General features: G+C 46.8%; 2 protein-coding genes across 3 annotated transcripts in view; one reads left to right on the forward strand and one right to left on the reverse strand.

The window, feature by feature from the left end:
• The window catches only part of TRPM2 (transient receptor potential cation channel subfamily M member 2), a 51,254-nt gene extending 47,043 nt beyond the window's left edge, over positions 1–4,211 (reverse strand). Inside the window, exon 1 of the mRNA XM_025214735.1 lies at positions 4,105–4,211. The gene's annotated coding sequence lies outside the window, so the exon portion shown is untranslated. The remainder of the gene's footprint in view (positions 1–4,104) is intronic.
• Positions 4,212–8,901: 4,690 nt separating this feature from the next.
• CUNH21orf2 (chromosome unknown C21orf2 homolog) lies at positions 8,902–21,777 on the forward strand. Of its 2 annotated transcripts, XM_006032985.3 has the most exons (7): positions 8,902–9,023; positions 14,483–14,501; positions 15,500–15,546; positions 16,641–16,870; positions 18,951–19,122; positions 19,580–19,673; positions 20,976–21,777. In XM_006032985.3, exons 1-7 carry the CDS (start codon positions 8,911–8,913, stop codon positions 21,102–21,104), a joined length of 804 nt encoding a protein of 267 aa, XP_006033047.2. In that variant the 5' UTR covers positions 8,902–8,910; the 3' UTR covers positions 21,105–21,777. The 2 variants fall into 2 exon arrangements, with proteins under 2 accessions (XP_006033047.2, XP_025070521.1); XM_025214736.1 differs by lacking the exons at positions 14,483–14,501; positions 15,500–15,546 and having other exon boundaries at positions 8,913–9,023.
• Positions 21,778–23,632: the final 1,855 nt, after the last annotated feature.

Here is a 23,632-nt window from a genome sequence, read left to right on the forward strand (position 1 = left end):
CCATCCTAGCCTTCAAACAAGCACCGAACCTCGCCAGCCTCATCACCAGAAGCAAACTTCCTCAAGCCCAGAACACACCAAAAGGATCCAGACCGTGCCAGGACAAGAAATGCAAAACCTGCCCACACATCTCCACCACCCCCACTATTACTACACCCCACAACAGAGCCAGGATCTTACAGCTGCACCTCCAGAAATGTAATATACTTCATCCAATGCACCAAATGTCCTGATGGAAGATATGTAGGAGAGACCAAACAACAACTGCGCACCAGAATGAACGCACATTGGAAATCCATCAAAGACAGAAATACCCAATTAGCGGTGGGGGCACATTTCTCACAGGAGGGCTACTCTCTCTCTCCAATCTCTCAGTCCTGATCCTCAAGGGAAACTTACACACCACTTCCCAGAGACGAGCCTACGAGCTCCATTTCATCAACCTCCTGGATACTAGAGATCATGGACTAAACATAGACATTGGATTTTTGATACATTACAATCTGCCTGGCAACTGACTCCCCAGCCCAGCCCAGCCCCTGGCTTCTTTACTTTTCATTCGATCCAGGAAGAGCACACACCAACTGCTGACACTTCCTTAGCCTGACGAAGGGTTTTTGAACCCGAAAGCTTGCTTAATAACTTTTCTCCAACTATTTGGGTTGGTCTAATAAAAGATATCAAATTCACCCAAGGAACCTTGTCTGTCTTATTATACCCATGCACTTGATTATGCTGTGCAGGAAGTGGCACCAGTCTTGCCCATGTGACTTAGAAGCCTAAACCCTCTTTCCAAAAGTACCTTGGGAGCATAGGAGCCCGAGACCATGAGGCTCCTGCATACCTAAATTACTTTTGAAAATGGGATTTGGGCTCTTGAATCACAGGCCCTTCTGAAAGTGTTACCTATGGTGTCCCCCACTGGGCAGCCTGTCACCAAGGCACTCAGAATCAGTGTACATGGCTTACAATTTTTGGTCTTTTATCTCTCCATTTGTAAGATGGGGAATGATATTCTGATATGTAGCAGGGGAGCTGGGAAGATGTCACAAAACAAATTAAGTAGTGCCCATGTCACAAACAAGTAAAACCATTCAAAACAGTTTTAGTCTGCACTAGGTTAACTAAGAGTTAACTAACAAGAAGATAGTAACAGTTTTTTTGCTGCGCATGTCAAAAAGAGATTTATAACTGCCACACTAACAAGAAACGAAACTTAGCCCATGATTTATGATTGGTCAGGGTGAAAAGGGATAGCCCTGCTACAAATCCCTAGAGATAACTGGCGATTCTAATTAAATTTATGACGTGGCGAAAAACAATTGGCTATCATACAAACAAAACCCTGCTACATTTCCGCCAAAGGGAAGACAACTCTGTCCGCACCTTGGAGTAAATCTGACAATTTGATCAATTGTCAGCGTCTTCCTGCCGTGACCTCCCTGGCGTACCCTTGACCCGCATGCCCGATAAGCCGGTCCATATATATGTCTGCAGAACGACCGAACGAACTCTAAGCTGTAACTAACTAAGTATATCTGACCTCCGTCTTTCACCACCTTGACGGCGTGAGTAAATAATCTTGCTTTGCAACCGATAAGCATCCGCCTAATTCATTCCACTCCATGCGTCACAAGTACCCACCTGACGAACCTTTAACTGCCCGGGTGGGAGTCAGGGAGAGCTGTTGGCCGGCTGCCCTGGGTCCCGACAGAAGATAGGTCTGTTCTTCTGTGGGATTGTGGTACTCCAATTCAAGGGTGAAGAGCACCACAAAGAGGCCCAAAAAACAATAATTCATCATTCAGTGGTGGTTTGAGTTAGTATGCAGTAAATAAGGTCTGTGGCCACACAGTGAATGGCGAGGAGCGAGAGGAATATTGAATGGCGGCTTCATTTCGAGCCTTGTGCACTGAGTGAGGCAGAGGCCTTGTGGAAACAGCAGTATGAGGACCAGAAAAGGCCCACTGGCTTCCATCAGAAGCATCCGATGAGCACAATCAAAAGTGAATTAATCCTGTATTTTGCTCAGCATCTCCTTTAAATAGCTCAAGGTACTCCCACCTTGCATTTCTTGGCATTAGCTCTTTTGTACATTGGAAATGGAGGTGACCAAGAAGTGAGAAGGTATGTGAATCACCTGTAGGACGCAGAAAGTCATAGAACGGTCTGGGGTTGTTTCTTATTCTTTGAAAAAAGCTGCCACCCTGTCTTTAGCCTTATTAATGGCCTATTACAAATCATGTGTTACCTCTGTTGGTTAGAGGTCTAAGAAACAAGCAAAATTAAATAACATGGGGGGTGGGGGGGAAACAGGCAGTAGTCAACCATCATGTTTCATGACAGTCTTGTTTTGGTTTAACCATATCAAGTCATTCCCCCAACAGGCTTCAGGCAAAATAGTTCTGAGCCTTGACCCTGTCCTGAATCCATCCCCAACCTGCTGTAAACCAAATTACCTCAGCTGAACCCGAGTGGAGGTGTGTGGAAGTATTGAGCTATAAAAGGCTGATTCGGGCATACAGAGAACTTACAGCAGCTAATAAAGCAGAGGGTGAGGTGCACGTCAGTAAAAGGGGAGGGGTAGAGACATTAGCAGCTGGGGTGTCCACCTGGGAACACAGCTGATACAGCTCCTTGGTACTACAATGGGGGAAAAGCAGGGGTCCTTGCTGAAAGGGGGCCACTCAGCCCAGAAACCCACTTATACTGCAGATAGGACAGTTCTCAGTATAACAAGAAGGCCCTGAGGCAGCCTACAGAAGTAGGACAAGAGCAACAGATCATTTACCATTTGTTCAGCTAGCTTTTCCAGGCAAGTCACCAAAGTACTGTCCCATTCTTTTGCCTATAAAGTGCTCCATAGACTCACTCCACCATCCTGCTTTGCCCCCAAGAATATATAGCACCCCAGGCACTATATAGAGTAGACAGTAGCCATCACATATAGTCACCTTTGTCTCCTGCTTACCCCTGCTTGGGCTCTTTGCACTGCTAAAACTAACCCTATCCTTCGGGCTGCCTCATCTGTCTGGGATTCACTGTACATTGCCATGACAGTGCCTCCATTTCTCGGTCACAGTTGATCCACTCCCTTCTCTCCAGTTCCCGTCTGGCGTCCTTTCTAAACCATGCTAGGATTTCAGTACGCTATAAATGCTACATAAAAATAAGCGCCTGGCAAAAGGAGGACACGAGACAAGCCGTTGTAAGAGAGGTGAGTTAGCACAATGCAAGTTCATTTTAACAAACCATATATTACCAAAATGCACCGTTAGTGCAGGGAACACAGCAACACAGGGGAGACTTATAAAGGGATTTAAGAACACAAGCACCTAGCTAGTTGGGGAGCACAATTCCCACAGTCTTTAAGGGTGAAATTCTGACAGCCCAGCTTTCCTTCGGAGTTTACAATGAGTATGAATATTACTGTTTGCCTATCTACCTACCCAATTTGTAGTATTCAAAATTACATCACATCCGCCCTTAATTATTTGTTCTTATAAGCCTGCAGACTGAAAAAGAGGCTGGGATAAAAAAAATAATAAAAAAATAAAACAAAATCATACCCATGAAATACTATAAATAAACAAACATATCATCTACAAGCCCTACAGAAGGGTAGTCCTGCCAGGCCCCACCACGGGCACATCATGCAAAGACAGAAGAAAACACGCAGACACAAGGGGTCCTCCATATGTGGACATGCACACATGGAGCACGTAAACACAAAAACCCTCTCACACTGTGCACGCACGCACACGCACGCGCGCGCACACACACACACACATGCACACACACCCCCCCCAAGCTGAGGGAAGGCTCCTAAGAAATCTGCATATGTTCTGAATGAATATCAGATCCCTTACAGACCTGCCCTGCAGAGTAAATAGTTGCAGTTAGCATGACTCAAACAATTCTGCATAGCATCTGGGGAAGATTATTCCAGATCTCTATTTCTGCAGGTCGCTAGGTTGTACTGACATTGCCTGAGATAAGAGTTCCCTGGCTTTGGAGCTCCAAGGCCTTGAAGTCTCTAAAAAAATATACTATATGAAACCCCCTGCATAAAAAATACATGCCAAGCAAAGCAGCTGTCTGTACCTTCCCTGTAACATCCTCCTTTTCCACCTCCTGCTTAGATGCTCCAGGCCAGAAATGGGAAAAGGACATTTGTTTCATCTTCCAGGCAGGTCATTTATGACTTGAGACCTAAGTGAGAGGGATCAGCTGAGGCATCTATGAGCTAACTGCAGTTAGGAGGAGGAGACAGCTGCTGGCAGCTTTCCAGCAAATGAGACTGCAGAAGCAGTCTATTGACCTGCTGGGGAGTGGAGGTATAAAGGATCAATCCAGAGTTTGCTAGACATTGGTGAGAAACATTCCCTTGCTGAGTTGTAAAGGCAATATTTCCACCCTGTAGCCTTGTATTTTGATGTCAGGAATGGCCTGAGAAAACCACTCTCTGCAACTCTGAATCAGTGGCTGCTTCATCACCCACAAAGTCCACATTTTTTAGAATACTTATGTCCAGTTATAGGCTGAGGGAGTAATGAGTCGCACTGTCACTTCCCACTGTAGACCACAAACAGTCTAAGGCTTAAATGCCTATTCCTTGGCATTTCCATGATGCTTCCTACCCCAAAATCAAGTGACTCTCTATTTGTGCTTTATAGGAAGCTAATACTTCATCAGCTGTATTCAACCAACTTCTCAAAGCTTGCACTCAGCTTCTTTTCCATTGAACAGCCATGCTAAAACACAGAGCCAAGCGCAGGCAAGCAGCCAAGGAAGAGTACACTGCAGCACCAGCCACTGTTCTAGACCCGGCTCCTGCACAGAGCAATGTTAATCAGACACTAAGCAGCCCCCCTCACTGCAGCTCAGGGCGCTGTGCTGGCACTTTGCAGACTCCCCACTGCAGAGTTTTCCTATTTACAAAAGTGGCAGACCAAGTATTTGGCTGGAGAATATGGCAAGGTTTCAGCAAGCATGGTGAAGGGGGAGGATTAAAAGTCAAGAGACCTTACAGGAAAGAGCTGGGAAGAGAACCACCTCTAGTGAACAAACCTCCGGTCTGCACAGTGAGGTTTTGCTGGCTGTCAGGTAGGGATATTAAAGGCTCACTGGCTATGCTGGTAAAATCCCTAGGGCAGAAAGCCCTGATACCAAAAGAGGCCATCTATCCTTCTGGGAAGCAGTGCAGGGAAATCAGCAGAGAACCCTGTTCTGCTGTTATGCACAGTGTCTGTCTCCAACTAAGCACCTCTGCTGCCATAGCCCTGCCCAGATAGCGTAGGAGCAGCAGGCCTGTAATGTGGGAAGCCTTTAGTTCAATGGTTGTAGAGTCTGGGCACCCTGCTCCAGCTTCTTTGAATTTGGTGCATCCCCAATTGAGAATCGCTGTTGTGTTGCCTCATCCGACCTCAGTGCTTCTGAATGGGGTGCTTCCACTATGGCCAAGTAAAAATGGTCCACATGCCTCATGCACAGCGAGATTGGGAAGGGCTGTGGTATGCGTCTCAGGGTTCCTTTAGGCAGGAAGGCCTGCTCTTACTGCAGTTCTTCCTGGCTGGATGCTGCACAATCTCCCAGAAAGGGGTGTGTGGGGCAGGTGAAAGACTCATTTGTGGCGTAGGTCAATGCCATTTGTAATCAAAAGAACGATTTTGTATAGAACTGCTACACCCCTGCTCTGCCATGTCGTCATATCCAGTTCCCAACTATTTGCTGTTCCTAGTGCCCTTCAAAGCCACAGCTCATGGACTGTCCACCACCTGCTGTAGGTCTCCTTTGGCATTGTAGACTTTAGCTTTCTCCCTTTTGCAGTTCTCAGATTTCCTTTCTCACAGTCCGTTGGGTATTGCATATGGCTGTAAGCTGAAGGTTGAGGCCTGTTCTAGCTGCTGCTATGTTTGTGTTGCAATTGTACCTAGTAGCCCCAATTACGTTAGATGCTGTGAGCATACATAATGAAAGGGCAGTCCCTGCCTCCAAAGAGCTTACAGTCTAAAGCCCCATGTGAATCTTGCATTTACATGTCACGTAATGGAATGCCTTTGCAGTGCGAGTAGAAGTGGTGACACTGAGTTCAGCGTGACCAAACTGGAAAAATTCATATGTGGATTTTATTTACTGATTTATAAATGACATCCATCATCTCAGTAACTTGGCCCTTTCTCCTCATTACATAATGTGCACATAGTTCACAGCATGTATGGACTGTCTAGAAAACCATAGCGTAGAATTCAATCTCATTTCACTCTCCAAATACTGGTTTTCCAGCCATATAAGTGGCATTCTTGGTATTATGGACAACTTATTTCTATTGCCCATGCAACACAGACATGCAAGTGTTTGCACAGCAATTGAGCATACAGTAGGCTATGTACTGGCTGGGCAGATGAGCAGTTACATACACATGTATACTGGGTGTGTATAGGTCACAAAACTCAACCCTGCAAAAACCTAGCAGATATGAAGTGTTAAGTGCTGGAATAGACAGCAGCAGCATTTTGATATGGTTGGAAGTGACCTCAGGAGATCACATCTAGTTCAACCCCCTGCTCAAAGCAGGACCAGCCCCAACTAGACCATCCCGGCCAAGGCTTTATCTAGCCAGGTCTTAAAAACCTCCAAGGATGGAGAGCCCACAACTTCTCTAGGTAACCTGTTCCAGTGCTTCACCACCCTCCATGTGAGAGAGTTTTTTTCCTAATATTTAACCTAAAACTTCCTTGCTGAAATTTAAGGACATTGCTCCTTGTTCTGTCATCTGTCACTACTGAGAACAGTCCAGCTCCATCCTCTTTGGGACCACCCTTCAGGTAGTTGAAGACTGTTATTAAATCCCCCCTCAGTCTTCTCTTCTCTAAACTAAATACGCTCAGTTTCCTCAGCCTCTCCTCAGAAGTCATGTGCTTTCCCCAGCCCCAAACCATTTCCCCACTTATTTAGGATCCAGTAATGGAGTGGTTAAATGTCTCATCTAGAGGTGGTTTGAACCTGCATTTCTCAGCACAATGAAATCACCAGACCAAAGGTCAGGCATTAGCAAGCACCTTTTCCAGCCATCCTTTGAAAGCTGACCCTTTGGGCAGCCAAGAAGATTCATAGGGCCAAGAAGAAGCAAGCAAGCTAGAGGCACCTAGTTCAGTGAGGAGGATGTGAAGGTGGTGCTGGTACTGGTGCCTCCTCCAGAAGAAAGTATGTTCTAGCTTGGACCCTTGTTCCCAGATAGAAACTTTTGCATTGCTTGCCACAAATTTTATCTAGTGCCCATTAAGTGCAAGGTGCAGTGGCTCTGGGTCTAAATGAGGACTAGAAAGGGGACTGGTGATGCTTAGTGTTTAGCGCATCACACTGGGAAGTCAGTGGTTTAGTGCCACCCCTGGGTGAAGTGGGGCCTAGGATTCAGGTCTGCTGCTTTTCAGGCAAGTGTCCTCACCAATCATAAAGTTAGGCTAAACCGTGGGAGGGTGCCTCCTACCCAGCTCTATCTTATGGGAGTTATGTTCAGGTATGCGCGTGGAAAGCCATGTCCCTGCCTGGAAAGTGCTACAGTTACCATGTGTGCTTATCCGCACGGCATGGGCAGTAGACTCCCAAACTGTGCGTGTCAAAATGGCCACTAACGGTGGAAACCTGCCGTTTGGGCATGAACAGTGGAACAGAATTCTGCCTGCAGATGCTCTATCCAGGCAATGATCCAGGGACCTTGGCCACACTCCTGTGCCATACATTGCACTCCAGCTGTTTTACTTATTAAAGGCCTTTTTGTGGCTCGCATCGTCATGTTATCTAAGTGCAGTGCAAATATTAAAGCACTTGCCTTCTCAGTGCAAGCGTCCAGAACACAAGTGCTGTTACACCCATGTATTGGATGAGAAGCTGATGAACAGGAGACCTAATCTTGCACTGCCTTCCCTTGTGGATCGGATCCCGATCCCCTGTGGGTGTTGACTATAGTGGAGTTACTCACATTTATGCCAGGCGGTGACCTGGGCTGGTGCAGCTGTTTATGCCTTTGCAAAGCGAAAGCAAATTGTTGTTGCAATATACTCAAGTGTGAAGGACAGTGAAAACAGTGGAGGATCAGGCCAGGTGGCAGCTATGGACACACAGAAGCCACAGGTGGAAACTTTTTGTGCAGTAAACTAAATGCACATTAGCACTATTTTTGATCTGATGCTTTAATGAGAACAGGCTACTGCCCATTGAAGCCCATGTGTAGACACGCCCTATGCGCACTTAAATTGCCTAATAGGTGGAGTAGGAACTGGCTTGATGTTACTTCCAGTCATCTCCTGTAGGCTACTGCTTCGCAGCTTCAGCCAACGGGAACGAGTGGATTCCAAAAGGCTCTTGCTTTTTTTTTTGCTTTTTTTGCAAGGAAGAAGTGTAACGAAAGCCTGGCGCGGACCCAACCATTCCCTTCGGTCGCGCTGCAGCTCCAGGTGGACAGGCGCATCATCAGTACGGCTCCCAAAGACTGCAAGGAGGAAAACCGCAAGCTCCCCGTGAAACCCTCTCCTCCGGGTCATAACCCTTCCCTCGACGTTCTGGATGACTTCAGGTTTAATGCCTGCCATTTTGCCAAACCGGGGAGGCCCATCACTTGGTCTTGGTGCCTCCTGGCATAGGTGATGTGATGACCCGGATCTTGGTAATTTTCGGATCAAAAAAAGTAACCCCAAAACCACACTTTTTTGTGATTAAAATGAAACACTACTACTGTGTGTGTGTGTTTGTGTAGTGGTATTTCATGCACGTCTACTTGCAGCCGCCACCACAGAGCCAAGGCGCAACGAGACCGGCGTGAGGAGGTTTGTCCCTCTGCAGCTGCCGTGGCCGGGGTCTCCTGGCGGGAGAAGCGCGAGGCCCCGCCCCGGAAGCCGGCGCGGCGTTGCCATGACGGCCGCACTGAGCCCCGCCCCGGGAGCCGCCATGAAGTTGACGCGCAAGGCGGTGCTGTCCCGCGCCAAGGCCGCCGAGCTGGACGCCGTCCGCAAGCTCAACTGCTGGTGAGCGGCGGGTGGGCGTCGCTTGGACGTCACAGAAAGACAGCCAAGGTGGCCCGCGCGCGTCACAGCGTCGCCGGGACGCCAGGTGTGAGGTCCATTCGCTGCCCTTGGGTGGCGGGACAAACTGGGGCCACCTTGAAGAAGAGGCGCTGCCATGACGTCAGCAGAGCAACAGCCAATAGGGGCTGTGACGTCAGGTATGCCGGGGCGGGGCCAGCCGGGCCTCCTCCCCTCCCCTCAGCAGCCTTGCCCACGCCTGCCTGTGGCTGTGACCTGTGGCAAGGTCAGGAGGCGGGATGCTATGATTAGGTGTGAGGAGCGCTGCCTGGCGCCCGGTCTCAGCAGCCAGCAAAGAGCAGACGTGCCTGGCAGCGCCCGTGCGAGCCGCGGCTACAGGTCAGAGCAAAGCTGCCACCTGCCTCGACCAGCGCCTGCAGGGCTGGGAGGCGCCGCCCGCGTTGTGCGCCACACGCCCGAGGAGCGCCCTGCGCCCTCCAGCCCCCCGGGGCTCAGCGCTGTCTGGGCACTGAGCCCATGGTAACCTTGCACGTGAGTCTCTGTCCAGGTACTGGCTCCCGTCCCTGCCTCGTTTTATGTTGTCCCCTGAATTCAGTTAACGCTACCCAGTAGCTCCCTCAAACAACAGGGGGTAAGGGTTGCTCTGTGGCTGTTTAGTCCAGGTTAACCTTACGCATCAAATAGGCCTGCATCCACCAGGCCCCTGGGGGCTGCGGGGCCGTTCCCTGTGCATGGTCCGCTCCCATTTCCAGGCAGTTTCACTGGGCCATGTTCGCTGGCTGCTTGGACTCATCCGAGGTCCAGCGGGCAGTGTCCAGTGTGCTCTGCCACTGGTCTTCCTGTGGTGCACTCGCTCCAAACCTTTGACCTTCACCACCATCCCTATTTTCTTCCTTAGTTGTCCCCAGTAATCGTGTGATGTGCACCTACGGCCCCCATATTAAGGGGAGCTTTCAGCTTTACTGGGTGGGGGCTGGCCTGCATTCCCAATGCGCATCAAATAGGCCTGTGTCATGGAGCTGCTGCTGTCCCAGGCACCACATCGTACCATTGTGTTCATAAACTGAATGAACTACATGTTAGAGCTTGTGGGGGAGGAGGGGTGTTTTTTGGGTTGGGGGTTGCTGCTGCTACTGCCACTTGGAAGGGGGTCCCAGAGCATTTTTGCTCTAATAGTTAGAAACTTAATTTCTACCCTAAATTTGAGCAAGTTTGTGCCCATTTATTTTTGTGGCAGCATTGTCCTTGAGCTTGAATAGCTCTTCCCACCTGGTGTTTATCACGCAAAGTATGTATAGACAATATTCGTGGCCCCTGTCAACCTTTGTTTTGTTAGATTAAACAAAGCCAAGGTTTTCCAGTCTCTTCTCATAGAGTAGGCACTCCATTCTCCTCATTGTCCCGGTGCCCTTCTCTGCATCTGGTTTCTTGGAACTAGCTGTGACAATCAAGAGAACGTCATCATGAGTAAGTCAGGTTCTGGAGCATGGTGCTGCTTAAGACATATATGGGAACAATATTAATAAGAGGAGATGTAAAGCCACAATTCATAGAAACATTGGTGATGAAGGCTGGAAGGGACCTCGGGAGGTCACATCTAGTCCAGCCCCCTGCCCAAAGCAGGACCAGCTCCAACTAGATCATCCCAGCCAAGGCTTTGTCTAGTTTAGTATTATGACACTGTTTCCAAGAAGCAACAGGCTTCTCTTCATGTGTTGCTACAAACTTTAATGTATCATTGACAACATGCCTTCTTGGTTGGAACATAAAAATTTTCTTAGGCGTATTACAGCATGGTTCATTAAAAAAAAACCAAGAGATGCATGCATTTCTCCTAAACAAGCTAACACCATGCACTTATGTTTCCCCAGAGCAGTGAAATGTTGATTTGTCAGCCTCAGACATGCATGCGTTTTTGCTGTGATTCCAGAGAACAATATATTTGGCATCTATTTAGCGGGTATATAGACTTGCATGTTCTGATTCAGAGCAGCTCTCAGGTTTTTTGCCAAAACAAATGCATCCTGTGAAGATGACACCTGTGCACTTTTGGTTTTTCGCTTTTTTTTCTGGGTGGGGTGGCTAGTGTTGTGTGCAGGATGACATCATTGTCCTACTCTGGCAGTTCATTTCTCAGTGTACCCAGTGTTACAGATTAAAGATGTACGTATATCTACAGAAACTAATGTTCTTATTTATCTTCACTAAAACACATTCAGTAAATACACTCGCGTTCATCCAAGTATTTTTTCAGTATTACACCTAAGTATGTAATTGTTTAAAGAGAAGTTTTTAAATGGTTTTATGTAGCAGTGTTAATTTAGCCATTTTCTTAGGCTGTCTCAAATGTAATTTGTGTCATAGCTCTGGTCCAGCATCTCCTGTGTGTTCATTCTCCAGACTTTTGTCTTGGGTCCCAGATCATTGCATCAGTGTGTTTTGAACCTCTTGAGTTTGAACAGGTTTTTGACACTTGTTCTGGCTTGGGGTTTCTGGGTATACTGTGAGGTGCAGCTCCTCTGGCTATAACCCCTGTGTGAGAGCTGGGACCTGTGAGGCAAGTACATGGGCTTAGCTCTGACTCTTGAGTTTTCTGTCTAATTTTAGTACAATTTCTCCCAGAACATCAGTCAAAGGAGTGTTCTTGAGGGGCTCTTGAGCCCTCTTGGGGCATTCAATGTTGGTATAAGCAGATGGTTGTTTCAGAGCCCTGCTGCTCTTCATTCAGTACCACACACAAAATACAGTATAGGCAAAAATATAATAAACCAGGCATTTGTTTTCCTGTCATGATTTCCTTCCTAGTCTAGGCCTGGATTTCCTGGGTTTGTCCAGGATCCTTTTTCTGCAACTCATGACTTTGTCCTCTGAACCGCGGAGTCTTTCCATCTCAGATTACTCTTCATATTAAAGCATGCTCATCTTCCCCAACCCCAGCCTGAAGTTTCCAGCCTGTCTCACTTTTTAATCTCCTCTTGTCCTGTTTGGGAAGTTTCCAGGTCTTAAGCCCCCTCCCTGCAGACAGGTAAAAGTAGTTTCTCTCAGATCCAGGCAACCTCCTTGGCACGTCAGTTTTTCAAAGTACAGTCATTAAAGTTAAATGTTTCTGTTGCGTCTTGTATACAGAGGCAGTCTTCATCATAACCTCATTATGTCAGCCAGATTTTATAAACTATACGTAGATTCCTTTCATCAATGTACATGTAAGTCAGTCCGGGGAAACTGTTGCCTACTGCTGCACACAAGCAAAAGCCAGCATCAGATATGTGAAATGAAACAGTTTACTGCCAGCAATGGAAACTGCTAATTTGTAATTTAAAAAATCGTCTGTGCCCTGGCAACTTGATAGTATTAAAAGTGAGGCTGAGAAAAGGAAGTGAGCTGGGAGAGCAGTTCTCTCTATTTTTCTTGAAATTCAACAAATAGCAAAAATGAATGGCTTTGCTGTATGCATAACCCATTCCTAAGAATCCCCTCCAGATCTAAGATATCCTATCGTGTACCGCAGGAAGAGTGCATATGGTTAAGTTATGCATGCACTTCCCTGGAAGCACATTGTGACGTGAGCGCTGCAGTTCAGAGGTGATTCTTACAAGTGGAATGAACATAAGTTCACGTCTGCTGTTTATTTCTGCTATTCTGACGTGTCTAAACTGCGTTTGCAGAGATTGATGCATTTATTTGCATTTCTAGTTTAACAGCCACAAAGGAATCCAGAAACATTACTTTTGATGATGTGACCGAGTCAGCATTAATGGAAAACTTGACCTTCCTAAGGTTTTCCTGACGTCGGTATGTCTGATGAAACTCTAAATATTTAGAGAGGTGGTTGTAATGTTTGTGTGTGGCTTTCTTGGGTTTCTGTATTGGAGTTTGATATTGATTTGTTTGGCCTTGTGAAATTATCCCACATGTAAGAAGAGACTTGATCTCAGCGAAACGTGTGTAGGCTTTGCTGGAGCATGGATTTGTGCAGCCACTTCTCAGCGCCTATAGAAATTGTACACAGGCCTGTTAGCAGCATGAACCAAAGTGGGCCTTAGCTATGAACCTTGGTGACTGGAGAGCAGACCATGTATGCCCTAAGCAGAAGTGTTGGGAAAGTTAGGAGAATTAACTTTTAGACCTCTCAGAAGGTCAGTGGGTGGAAAACAATGGATAAGATGGGCACAAGACACCAAAACACCCTGGTAAACAGGCTTTTCCATCTGGTGGGAAGGTTGCAATAGCAGGTGCAATGTCTGGCAAAAACTGGATGTGAATGATATCGCATAAGCACATTTAGTGATTGGTGAGAATTAGGAGATGCATGTTGTAAACATAGTTATTTTGATTGCCTGGAAACCATGAATTCTTTGCGCTGAGCTAGGAGCTGTATTTTATGCTGGTGCTGCATTCAACAGGTGGCTAGTGCCATGCCTGAATGGGGCATGATGTTTGTGTCTACTGCTGTTTGTGGATGATAAACCCTGAAGAGTCTTTGTTACTAAGATCCGGAGCCTGTGGCCTCTATTACAACTAACAAGGTTGTTAGGAATGGTAGTATAATATCGCCATTGGTATCCTGATAGAGCACTCACTGACCATCCAAGTTGAGGGAGCCTGATGTGACCAATACTACTTCACCCATGACCACACCTGATGGAGTTTGTGCACTACTCGTGTATTATTGTGTGTTGGTGGGAACTTGTACCTCCTATATAGGCCTCCCAAATGTGAATTTAAGCACGTTCAGGAGAGAACCAAGCCATGTTCAAACCTAGAACATATTCTTTCACGGCGCAGTCCTAACGGCAGCAGCTGCTCAAGCTGTCCTATCAAATGCTTTACAGGGAGCTGTTAAAACATACCTGTAAGGTCAGAGCAGACGGGGCTTTGCACTTTCTGTATTGGTAAAGGCTCGGAACTCTCTCAGGAATCTGGAAGGTATTTGTTTGCCTCCCCAGCTGTGATTTGCTCAAAATGGGAGAGAGAGTAGCTGCTGAGAGCATGGAAGAACGGGTTTTAGGGAGCATAGGGCTTAGGAAAGTATAGGACTGAGAAAGAAGAGAGTAGAAGCAACACAACCCTCTGTCCCACTTGGGGAGTTGCCATATTTTTATCTCCAGCCTCCTGGTAGAAAGCATTGTTTTGCTTTCAATCTTGTATCGTGGAAGGTCATTTGCAAGAAGCAAAGATTCTGGTGCACAGTTCCTAAGGGCTGAGAATTGTGGGGGAGGACAGGACAGACTCAGATGCCTGGGGTTTCCTATTACCCCAGAGGAAAGCCCCTCCAAAACTGTAGCTTTCTAAATAATGTGGATTTTAAAAAGGTGTTCATGCTCACCATCAGCCTTGGCTTGTCATCTCTCTCACTTTATGCAAGGCCTCATTGAAAATGCCTCAAAATTGAATTCTCTGCTTTGCCACTTTTCACAGTGATTTATCTTCTTCTCTTTCAGGGGCAGCCGCCTCACAGATGTAAGTATCCTTCCTGCATTTGCTCACTTTGTTCCTTTATTTTTTTCCCCCCACTTTAAGGCACAGTCCTTGAGTTTTAGGCCCCCTCATTCATTCCTCATTCATTGCTGAGCCCAAAAGGGACACAGCAGGGATCAGCACACTACATAGGAAGTTGCTGCCAGCTGCTGGTGTGGGCTTTGAAGTCTCATTTGGGAACTGGGAAGAGCCAGGTATCCTTATGGGCCCCAGATGAGATGACAGGATTGGAAACCCAGTGGTTTTTGGATGTTTATGGGAAAGGGGTGTGAAACTTCATATATTAAACCTATGCTGGCTTCCATTCACAGTCTTTGTGCAAAGCAGACTTTTTCCCCTCATTTGCAGAAGGAGGGCACCTGCCCTATGCCCTGCTACTCTTGTGTGTTAGGTATCACACTTTTCTGAACTTTATAAGCTGCAGAAGTCCAAGGACTTTTATCCTGGCTTTACTCTTCATTAAAAATGAAGAAGTACTAAATTAAGGCAGTCTGCAAATTCATTCTGAGCTCTCAGGAACACAGTTTAAACTCCTTAGTGTCATTTCAAAGGTCACTAGTCTTCTGTTTCTGTGTGTGGTTGATGGCTTGGACTCCAGCCCCTATTCTTGGTTGGAAAAGGTGTTTTGAGAAGAGTGAGTCTTGTAAATGTCAGTAGGGAACTAGTGAATGTGAGCAGTGTGGGAAGAGCGAGCACAGCTGCCTCTGCCCTGGGCAGGATGAATATCTGGTCTCCCAGTATGACCGGGCAAAAGTGAAATTGTTATTGACCACAGTGCTCGGTGATCAAAAACGTGGGTGAAGCCAGGAAGTTCCTTCTTTCATGTATTTGGTTAGGGTGACAAGTTAGATTAATGCAGACTTGCTCTCCTGTTGTTTTTGATGGGTTTGTTAAAGGATGTAGCTATTGGAACTATAAATTCCTGTTTATGGCCAGACATCTCTAGAAATACAGCTTGTTGGGTTTTTTTTTCTGTCTAGATTTCAATATGCAGAGAGCTGCCCAACATTGAGGTGATCACATTCAGGTGAGTATCAAACTTCCAGCCTCAGCTCAGCAGCGTAGGAAGGGGAAGTCCTGGATCCTGTAGATGGCTACTACCTAGGACTGTTTCTTTGGTACTTAGTTCTCTCCTACCTTTGTGATGACACCTGGCTCTCCCTACCATAGTATCCAGTGTTGTGAATGTTGGTGAGTGTGCTGTGAAGGTAGAGATGCAGGGTGTATATATTTTCAACCCAGACTGTCCATGTCTTTCCCTGTAATACTTAAACCTGGATTTTTAGTAAGTATGGGGACAACATATTTTAGGGGAAATTATTTCTGTTTATAGAGGTGGAGTGTAATAGGTGTTGCCATTCTTGCTCCCAAAACCCCATTCCACTCTTGACACTGAATTCCCTCCTGTGCCCACTGGCCCCACAGAGGGTTACAGAATTTATCAGGTTATCAGTGAGCTTTGATTTGTTCTGTGGATGCTTGAGGAGCCTGCTGTGACAGCTCAGGGAGCAATAACAAATAAAATGACTGTGAATCCTTCATGGAAAATATGTTTCCTTCTTCCCACTGACCTGTTCCCTGGCAGCGAGAGCCTTTGAAACCCACGCAGGCCTCTGAATCAGGTGGCAGAGGCTGTAGCTCAGCACAAATGAAAGAGTGAGTAAGTAGGTGGTAATGCTTATGTTAAAGATACTGGAGGAAGAGAGAAGTTCTGAGGGCAGGGAGATGGAACAGAGAGTTCAAAAGTTAAGCAGCCTGGCCTGCATAGCTATATGCATCTGGCTCTGGGTGGCTGACTGCAGGGTGGCACTCCAAAATGCCAAAAAAAAAGGGCACAACAAGACTTTTTCTCTGGTCCAGACTGTATTTCATTACCTGTTGTGGTAACCAACTTGTGTTTGGCAACAAGGTACCTAGGTGCACTGCACCCTTGGAATGGCTTCAGGTGTCTGCTCTTGAAATGATTCAGAGAGCGAGATGGAAGAACTGCAGAATGGCAGGGGTCCTGCTTCTGCCTCTGTGTTACTGGTGGAAGGGGAGAGGGGAAGGCAGGTAGGTGGCTGATGGTTCATAAATTTTAGGCTTCTGGTCTCATTTATGGTATTCGTCATCTCTGTTCAGCGTGAACGCTATCTCTGACCTGGAGCCGTTAAGTCAGTGCCAGAATTTGAGTGAGCTCTACCTGAGGAAGAACAGCATTGCCAGCCTAACTGAACTCTTCTACCTGAAAAATCTGCACCGGCTAAGAGTCCTGTGGTTGTCTGAGAATCCTTGTTGTGGCTCGGACCCTCACCGCTACAGAATGACAGTGCTACGCAACCTCCCCAACCTGCAGAAGCTTGATAACCAAGGTGGGTCCCTTAGAATAGACTCAGTGGCAGGAAAGCTTCAGAATGAAACTAGGGTCTGAAGTATGCCAACCCATGAGGAGGGTCTTAGAATCCCAGAAAAGCAGGCTAGAAAGGGACTTCAGGTGGTCACTGAGCTCAGCCTCCTGCTCAAGGCAGAATCAGCCCTTACTAAGCAGTTACAGCCAACTGTTTGTCTAAGCTGTTCTTAAACTTTCAAGGATGGAGATTCCACAGCCTCTTTAGGTAGCCTGTTCCAGTGTTTAACCACCCTCAGGGTCAAAAAGTTCCTTCTAATCCTCAACCTATATTTCTCTTGATGTAATTTTAAGACCATTGCTCCTTGTCCAGTTCCCTGCAGTCACAGAGAAGAGTCTGTGACACTTCTCTGTGAAGTGTGCATCCTCCACACTTCAGATATATGAAGACTTGTATCATATCCCCCTCTTCCCCGCACCCATCTCAGTCTTCTCTTCTCCAGACTAAATATTCCCAGTTCTTTCAGCCTTTCCTTGTAAATCATTGTTTCCCAGACTTCTAATTATTTTTGTTGCTGTCCACTTGACTCTTTTTTTCTTTTTCTTGTCTATATCCTTCCCTTCCTGACATAGGGGGCCCAAATCTAGACACAGCACTCTAGATGAGGCCTTGCCTGTGCCAAATAGAACAAAAGAATCAGTTCCCTCAATTTGCAAATGACCCTCCTATTAAGATAGCTCAGTATGCTATTTTTTATTATTACTTTTTGGCAGCAAGAGCACCTCATTGGCTCAAACTCAGTTTAAGGAATATGTTTGGGTTTACTGAAAACTTGAAGTGAACTTCCTCAAACAAAACAGCTGATTCCTGGTTACTTAATTAAACATCTCTCCTAGCTGTTGTGCTGTCCTGTCACACAGCAGCTGTGTATTCAGGGTTTCTTTGTCCATTATTAGGTGAGTATTACTATCTACATTTATCAAAGTACAGTAGCTGTCAGAGCAGATGTTGTACCACTAATTAGATTGTACTTACCGTACTGGCATTTACTCTTGCGAAATGCAGGTGCTATGACAGGATCTGCTCACTTGGGTGCAGAAAGTAAGGCCTGTTCCGTGGTTTGTGGCAGAACAGTTCTCTGTTCTCACCAAGCACTTGTGCTTGCAGTGGCTTCTTTCTGCTAGGAAAAAAAGTGGTGATCTACCTCTTGCTGGCTTCCATCTTTATTTAGGCTGCCAGTGGTCTTTCTCCTCTCCCCACATAAGGATACTGCAGAAGAAAAGTAAGCTGTCAGCACGCCTTGGACTGCTGTAGATATTCTCCTCCCTACTCCAGTATAAGGGGTCTGTACACACTCGCTCATGCATACCTTATGGCAGGGGGGAGGGGCAACCTCTTTGGCAGGCATGCCACAAACTAGCCTCACATCCTCCCCAAGTGCCACTTGGATCCCCTTCCCTTGCTCAATCTGCTGCTCTATTTTCTGCTCCCTGCCCTACCTGCCACTGTGCCGTCTGTCCCCTCCCCAGTCTGTTGTATTCCACAGAGGCTGCCTATGCCACTTGTGGCAGGCATCCTGCAAGTTAGGCACTCCTGTCTTATGGTAGTCTGCTTGTTGCAGTAATACATTCCCAGTGGGTTCCATAGGGATTGTGTTCTCTGGAGCAAGCATTGGTCACCTACAGCCCACAGGCTGGATCCGGCATACAGCAGGTGGGATGGGCAGCGGGTGCGCTTTCCCTGCCCTGTGCTGCTGGATCTCCTTTGCAGTGCCCAGGCCACCCACTGCCACCCTAGCCTTCCTGCTCTGTGCTGGGGCTGCTCTTTCACCTCACTACTGCAGTCGCCACTTCCCCTTTTGCCTCTGAATTTGGTGCTCCTCATTGCTTTTGGCAATGGGAATCAATGGCATTTGGTGGCGAGGGTAAGGAGAGGCTTCAGTAGTGGGTCACAATGGGGAGAGCTGGTGCACTACGGAGGGGATCACAGCCTAGGGGTTGGGGTCTAGGTTACAAGTGAGAGCCTGCTGTTTTTAAAGCTTCCCAACCCCTAGCCTAGAGCATCAGACTAGCCCTGTAACCGGCTCTTGTTTGTTTCTTTGAAGCTGTGACGGAAGAAGAGCTGTCTCAGGCCCTTGTAGATGGCGAGGAGATCACTGCGCCTCCGGCCAAACAAACCATAGAAAACTGCTACCCAGGGTCAAGTGAATCCAATGCTACTGAATCCACAACAGAGATGGAGAATGAACTTCTTCACTTCAGTCTGGAGGAGACCAAGTGAGAGCAGACTGTTGGCTCTGGGAGGCCTTTGCTAAACCTGTATGTGATGTCAGGGGATCCTCCCAGCACCTGGCCCCAAAGGTCCGTGGGCCAGGTCTGCAGGGGATGCAAACCCATGCAGCACTATTGTCCCCAGTGAAGCTCTGCTGGCTTTACAGCAGCTCCCTGCATACAGACTCAGTCCTTCCACAGGCAGCTACCTGTTTCAGGATACATAGGATCATAGGATTGCAAACGAAGGTCCATGTCACTTGTCCTTTTTAAGTGTGCAGCCTGTTACCCAAACATGCAATGGAGAATTTTGGCCTTTCTGTGGTCCCAGGGAGCCTCTTGCCTTTCTTTTTAGCTGTAGGAGTTGGATTCTGTCAACCTGATGGTGCTGGAGGGAGGCATCTTGTGGCACGATGCTCACTTGGTCCTTGCTTATATTGTGCTCTTTTTTTCCCCTTCCTAGTAAAATCCGAGAGCAGCTTGGCATGAAACCTGTCCCCAGAGATAAATTTTCCTCCTTTTCACCAAGAGAAGCAGACAGCAGCCGGAAGAAGAGGGTGAGTGTGCTTAAAGACCACATCACCTATTTGCAGTGTGTGCCAACCGAATACTCTGGGTTGGATTTAAAGACAAGGAATCCTTTTTTTACTTTTGGATCTGGAAAGTGCATTTTGGTACCGTTGGGAGAATGCAGGTGAATGCAGATGCCTTCAACACAGCTCACAGATGAGCGGGGCAGGGTGTTGTCCATGAGTCTGATAGGCAGCTTGCAGGCTGTTGGATTGACGGAAGAGATGCTGTTGAGATTGTGCATGACCTGTCATCAGTGCTAGGGGTGCACACACTTGAGAAACTTGTTACTTAACCCCTTCCATAAGAGAGGAGGGGTCAGGACAGATGTGACTGCACAATCACACATCTGTTTCTGCCCTGTATTATAATAAATGTCCACCTTTATGTAGGAAACTTGGCCTTAATTCACCCTGCCAGCTATAGCCAGTGGATGGCGATGACACTATTTGAAATTAAATCTTGCTCAGTGTGGATCCAGCCAGGATGGGCCTCCCAATGTGGTGTGGGCTCACTGCCATCACCTTGATGAACAAGGAGGATTGGAATGAACTCAAGATTAGTCTTTTCCTGTTTCATCCCTCCAGCAAGCCCTATCCATCCTTTTGTTTGTTTACGTTTTCCGATTACTTTTATTTTAGTGGGCAGGGTTCTCATGTGATACCTCGAGGGCTGTTGGAGGCTGAGTACGAATACAGGTATTCCCTAGAGGACCAATGGTGGGGGAGGGAACAAGTAAATTTTAGCAGCCCCTTCCATTTTTCACAGCACCTTTCACCTTTCAGATTTCTGCTAATGCCACCCTCTTCCCCCCTCAACACGCATCCACATTTGCCTAAGGGAGAAGAGCAGAGATAGGAGCCAGCTTGGTTTAGCCAAAATTTTCTCTTCCCTGTAGAGATCCATTGAAAGTGTTACCAGCAAATAGAAGCCAGTCAGTGGCTTTCAGGGAACAGCAAATGCAGAGGACTTTAGTTCTGGATTCTAGTTATGTTCCATGGATTAACCTCTTTCTCTCCTTAGCCTTCAAAGTACTTACTCTCCCACCCCAGGGGTTTGGCTGGGGCTGTCCACAGAGCTGCAGGTGGCTGTCCCCCTAATATGCTCTGCATCCTGATGCTGTGGGGAATAATCTCTGCAGTAGGACACTATCTCATATACCTGAAAAAGGGGAGGCAGGAATTTAGAAGACAGCGAAACATAGTCCAGCGTTCTCTGGAAGTCCAGCCTGATATGAGGCACGAGACCAGATATCATTGAATTAAGTGACATGTGTCCTGTCTTAACAGAACAACATCCTGAATGCCATCCTGCTGCTCATGAAAGAACTGGACACAGAGGGACTGGAAATCGTCCACCAGACGGTGGGAAGGAGACTCCAAGCCTTACAGAAGAAGGAGCTTCAGGAAGAACGATAGTGCCTGTTGCAGAACTCTCTGGAGTAGCCATTTGGTGGGTTCACAGCACCAGAACCAGACTAGTAGCACCTGCTGCAGCCTACATGCACTTCAGGCTACAGGGGAAATCTGTATCCTGCTGCACTTTACCTGTGGGTGGGTTTGCTAGGATCCTACTGACTGTAAGAAGAAACAAGTTCTCATAACCACATGACATTCCCCTTGGCTGTGCATGTTGTGCCTGTACTCAGAGCATCTGATGTAGTCGTATTGAATACTTTTAGCCTGCGTAACAGGGTCTGCTGTGTTTGTAATTTGTGTGGCTGGCTCAGGGCTTCGCTAGGAGTCCTCAGGCAAAAGCGAGCAATATAAGAGGAATAAGAGAGATTAGTATCTGCTGCTACTTGTGCTAATGAAATAGAATGGGAGGGGGCCTTTCCAGCAGCAAGAAACGCCATATCTACTATCTACTAAAGCCGATATTGGAACAAACCTGTCACAGCAAGGCTGGGCTGCAGCCATCTAGCTGCGGTAACTGGCCTATCGGATAGTATCCCAGCAAGGGCATATACTACGCCTTCAGGAGTAGGAGAAGACTTCAACAGCAGCTTCCCTCAGTGAAGTTTATTTTTATGAAATCTAGTTTACAAAATGGACATGTCCTATGATAATCATTAAATCTGTAGTGCATTTCTCAGAACTTGGAGTCAAAGTATTAGTTTATTTCCACCCTTCCCTTTTTTTCTAGTCATGCTTTGTACTCTGTGTTTCAGAACCAACGGCCTCTTGTCTTTTGAGAGTGACTCTAAAGATAGTTGTTGCATTTGGGTCTAAGTTCAAGCTTCTGGGTGGCAACCTGCTCTCTCCTATACTTCAAAGTTCAGCTCTGCTCTGCACCACCACTCACCCCTTGTCTCCTCAGCCTCTGAGAAAACCCTACAAGGAGAGCAGAAGCAAACACCCATGGTATCAGTGAGAAGGAAATAAGCTAAAGGGTTTCTGGGGTATTTGCTCAGCTGGGAAGCTGATGGCTTTTCTTTAACAAAGAGGCAGAGCTCATTAGAACTGTTAAATGCTCAATAAAAAAAACATTCGGCTGAGTATTTTGCACACAATATCAATCTTCACAAGGGAAGAGGATCCAGCTCTACTTTGCTTTCTTCTAGACAGGGCAAAGGATGCTACTCTTTAAGTAATGAGGGGTTGATTTAAAAAAGTTGCAAGCAGGGACACAGAAACACAGTAGACAAAATACCACATAGTTGCCCCTGCTGTTTTTTTAACAAATGGTGCCCAATTCTAAATCCTGATAGGATTAGAGACCAGCACAAGGCCTGAACAGCAGACTGGGGTCATTGTCTTTCCTGGAACTCTGCTCCTCTGTACCTCTCTCCCCAGCAGTAGTTAAGTTTGGGTCAGGGCCTGCATATTCTATTGTTCCATTGTCCAGGCTTCAGCCCAGCAACTTGACTCCTGTGTCCTTTCTCCGCTAGAGTCAGGCTAGAGCAAGGGCCTTTCACCTCCAGCAATGTGAAGGTTCTCTGTACAAAGCTCATTTTTTGGGCCCTGTATAGCAGACCAGAGTTTGGCCCATAGTTGCCTGCCACTCTGTCTTCTAACTATTGGGTTCTGTTCCAAAGGTCCTGACCCCACCCCTGTGACCTCATTTTTTCCCTGCTTGCTTTCATGCAAAGCTGAGCAGGCTGTCTGAAATCCCCTACAGAACCAGCCTGTTAAAACAGAGACATCAGTTCTATTATTTCTGCCTCTAGTCTCCCAGAGCTGGAAAAGAGCCTGAAGTGACAGGGTAAGAATGCCTGAGCCATAAAGAGACCCTGTAGTTGTCTTTGTTATTCTCTACGTGTCCAGAAGCAGTTATTTACTCTTCTAGTTGCTGCTGCTTTATAAAGAAATAATTGTCTCCTCTGTTCATCCTGGTGTTAATAAGGCTTTATTTTTTATTAAAAATAATCAAGTTGCCAGCAAAAGACCTCAGCTATGCCAGGGTTGTCCACCCTATCCTGGCTTTGCTGCTGGATTACCATTCAGCTGCTTTGGCAGGTAATACACTGAAATGCAGGGTCTCCCAGAGATGCTGCATACTCTGAAAGGGCCTCACTAAGCAGCAGCCCATTCTGTAATTCAAATCAGCTAGCATGGTTTCGCAAGATGCTTTCCGTGTAGCGTGTGCCTTGGACAAGTTTAGCTTTCCTCTCAATCTCTATTGCCTGGTCTATTTAGAGCGAGTTCTTTGAAGCAGTGATAGGCAAGGTTCTTTGGGTAGATGTGATATCTTTTATTAGACCAACTGAGTAATTAGAAAAAAAGTTCTTTGCAAGCTTTCAGGTGCAATCACCCTTCTTCAGGCATAGGGAGCCTCTGCTGTTCTGAGACTCCCAAGGAATGAAAGAAGCTAAACATGTAGACAGGATGTTAGTGAGACTATAAATAGGTGGAAATTAGGAAAACAAAAGGCAGAGAAGGGAAAGGAGGTTGGAACAAAGTGGGGTGGGGGAAGAAGCCAAAGTTACATAAGGGAGACTCTACTG

The sequence above is a fragment of the Alligator sinensis genome, unplaced genomic scaffold (assembly GCF_000455745.1).
Source record: "Alligator sinensis unplaced genomic scaffold, ASM45574v1 scaffold1086_1, whole genome shotgun sequence".
Classification (NCBI taxonomy): Eukaryota; Metazoa; Chordata; order Crocodylia; family Alligatoridae; genus Alligator; species Alligator sinensis.

Coding starts and splice junctions, on each gene's coding strand:
- CUNH21orf2 (XM_006032985.3), top strand. CDS start 8,911: ATGACGGCCGCACTGAGCCCCGCCCCGGGAGCCGCCATGAAGTTGACG. Junction 15,547..16,640: donor ATTGAGGTGATCACATTCAG/GTGAGTATCAAA, acceptor ATCTCTGTTCAG/CGTGAACGCTATCTCTGACC. Junction 19,123..19,579: donor TTCAGTCTGGAGGAGACCAA/GTGAGAGCAGAC, acceptor TCCCCTTCCTAG/TAAAATCCGAGAGCAGCTTG.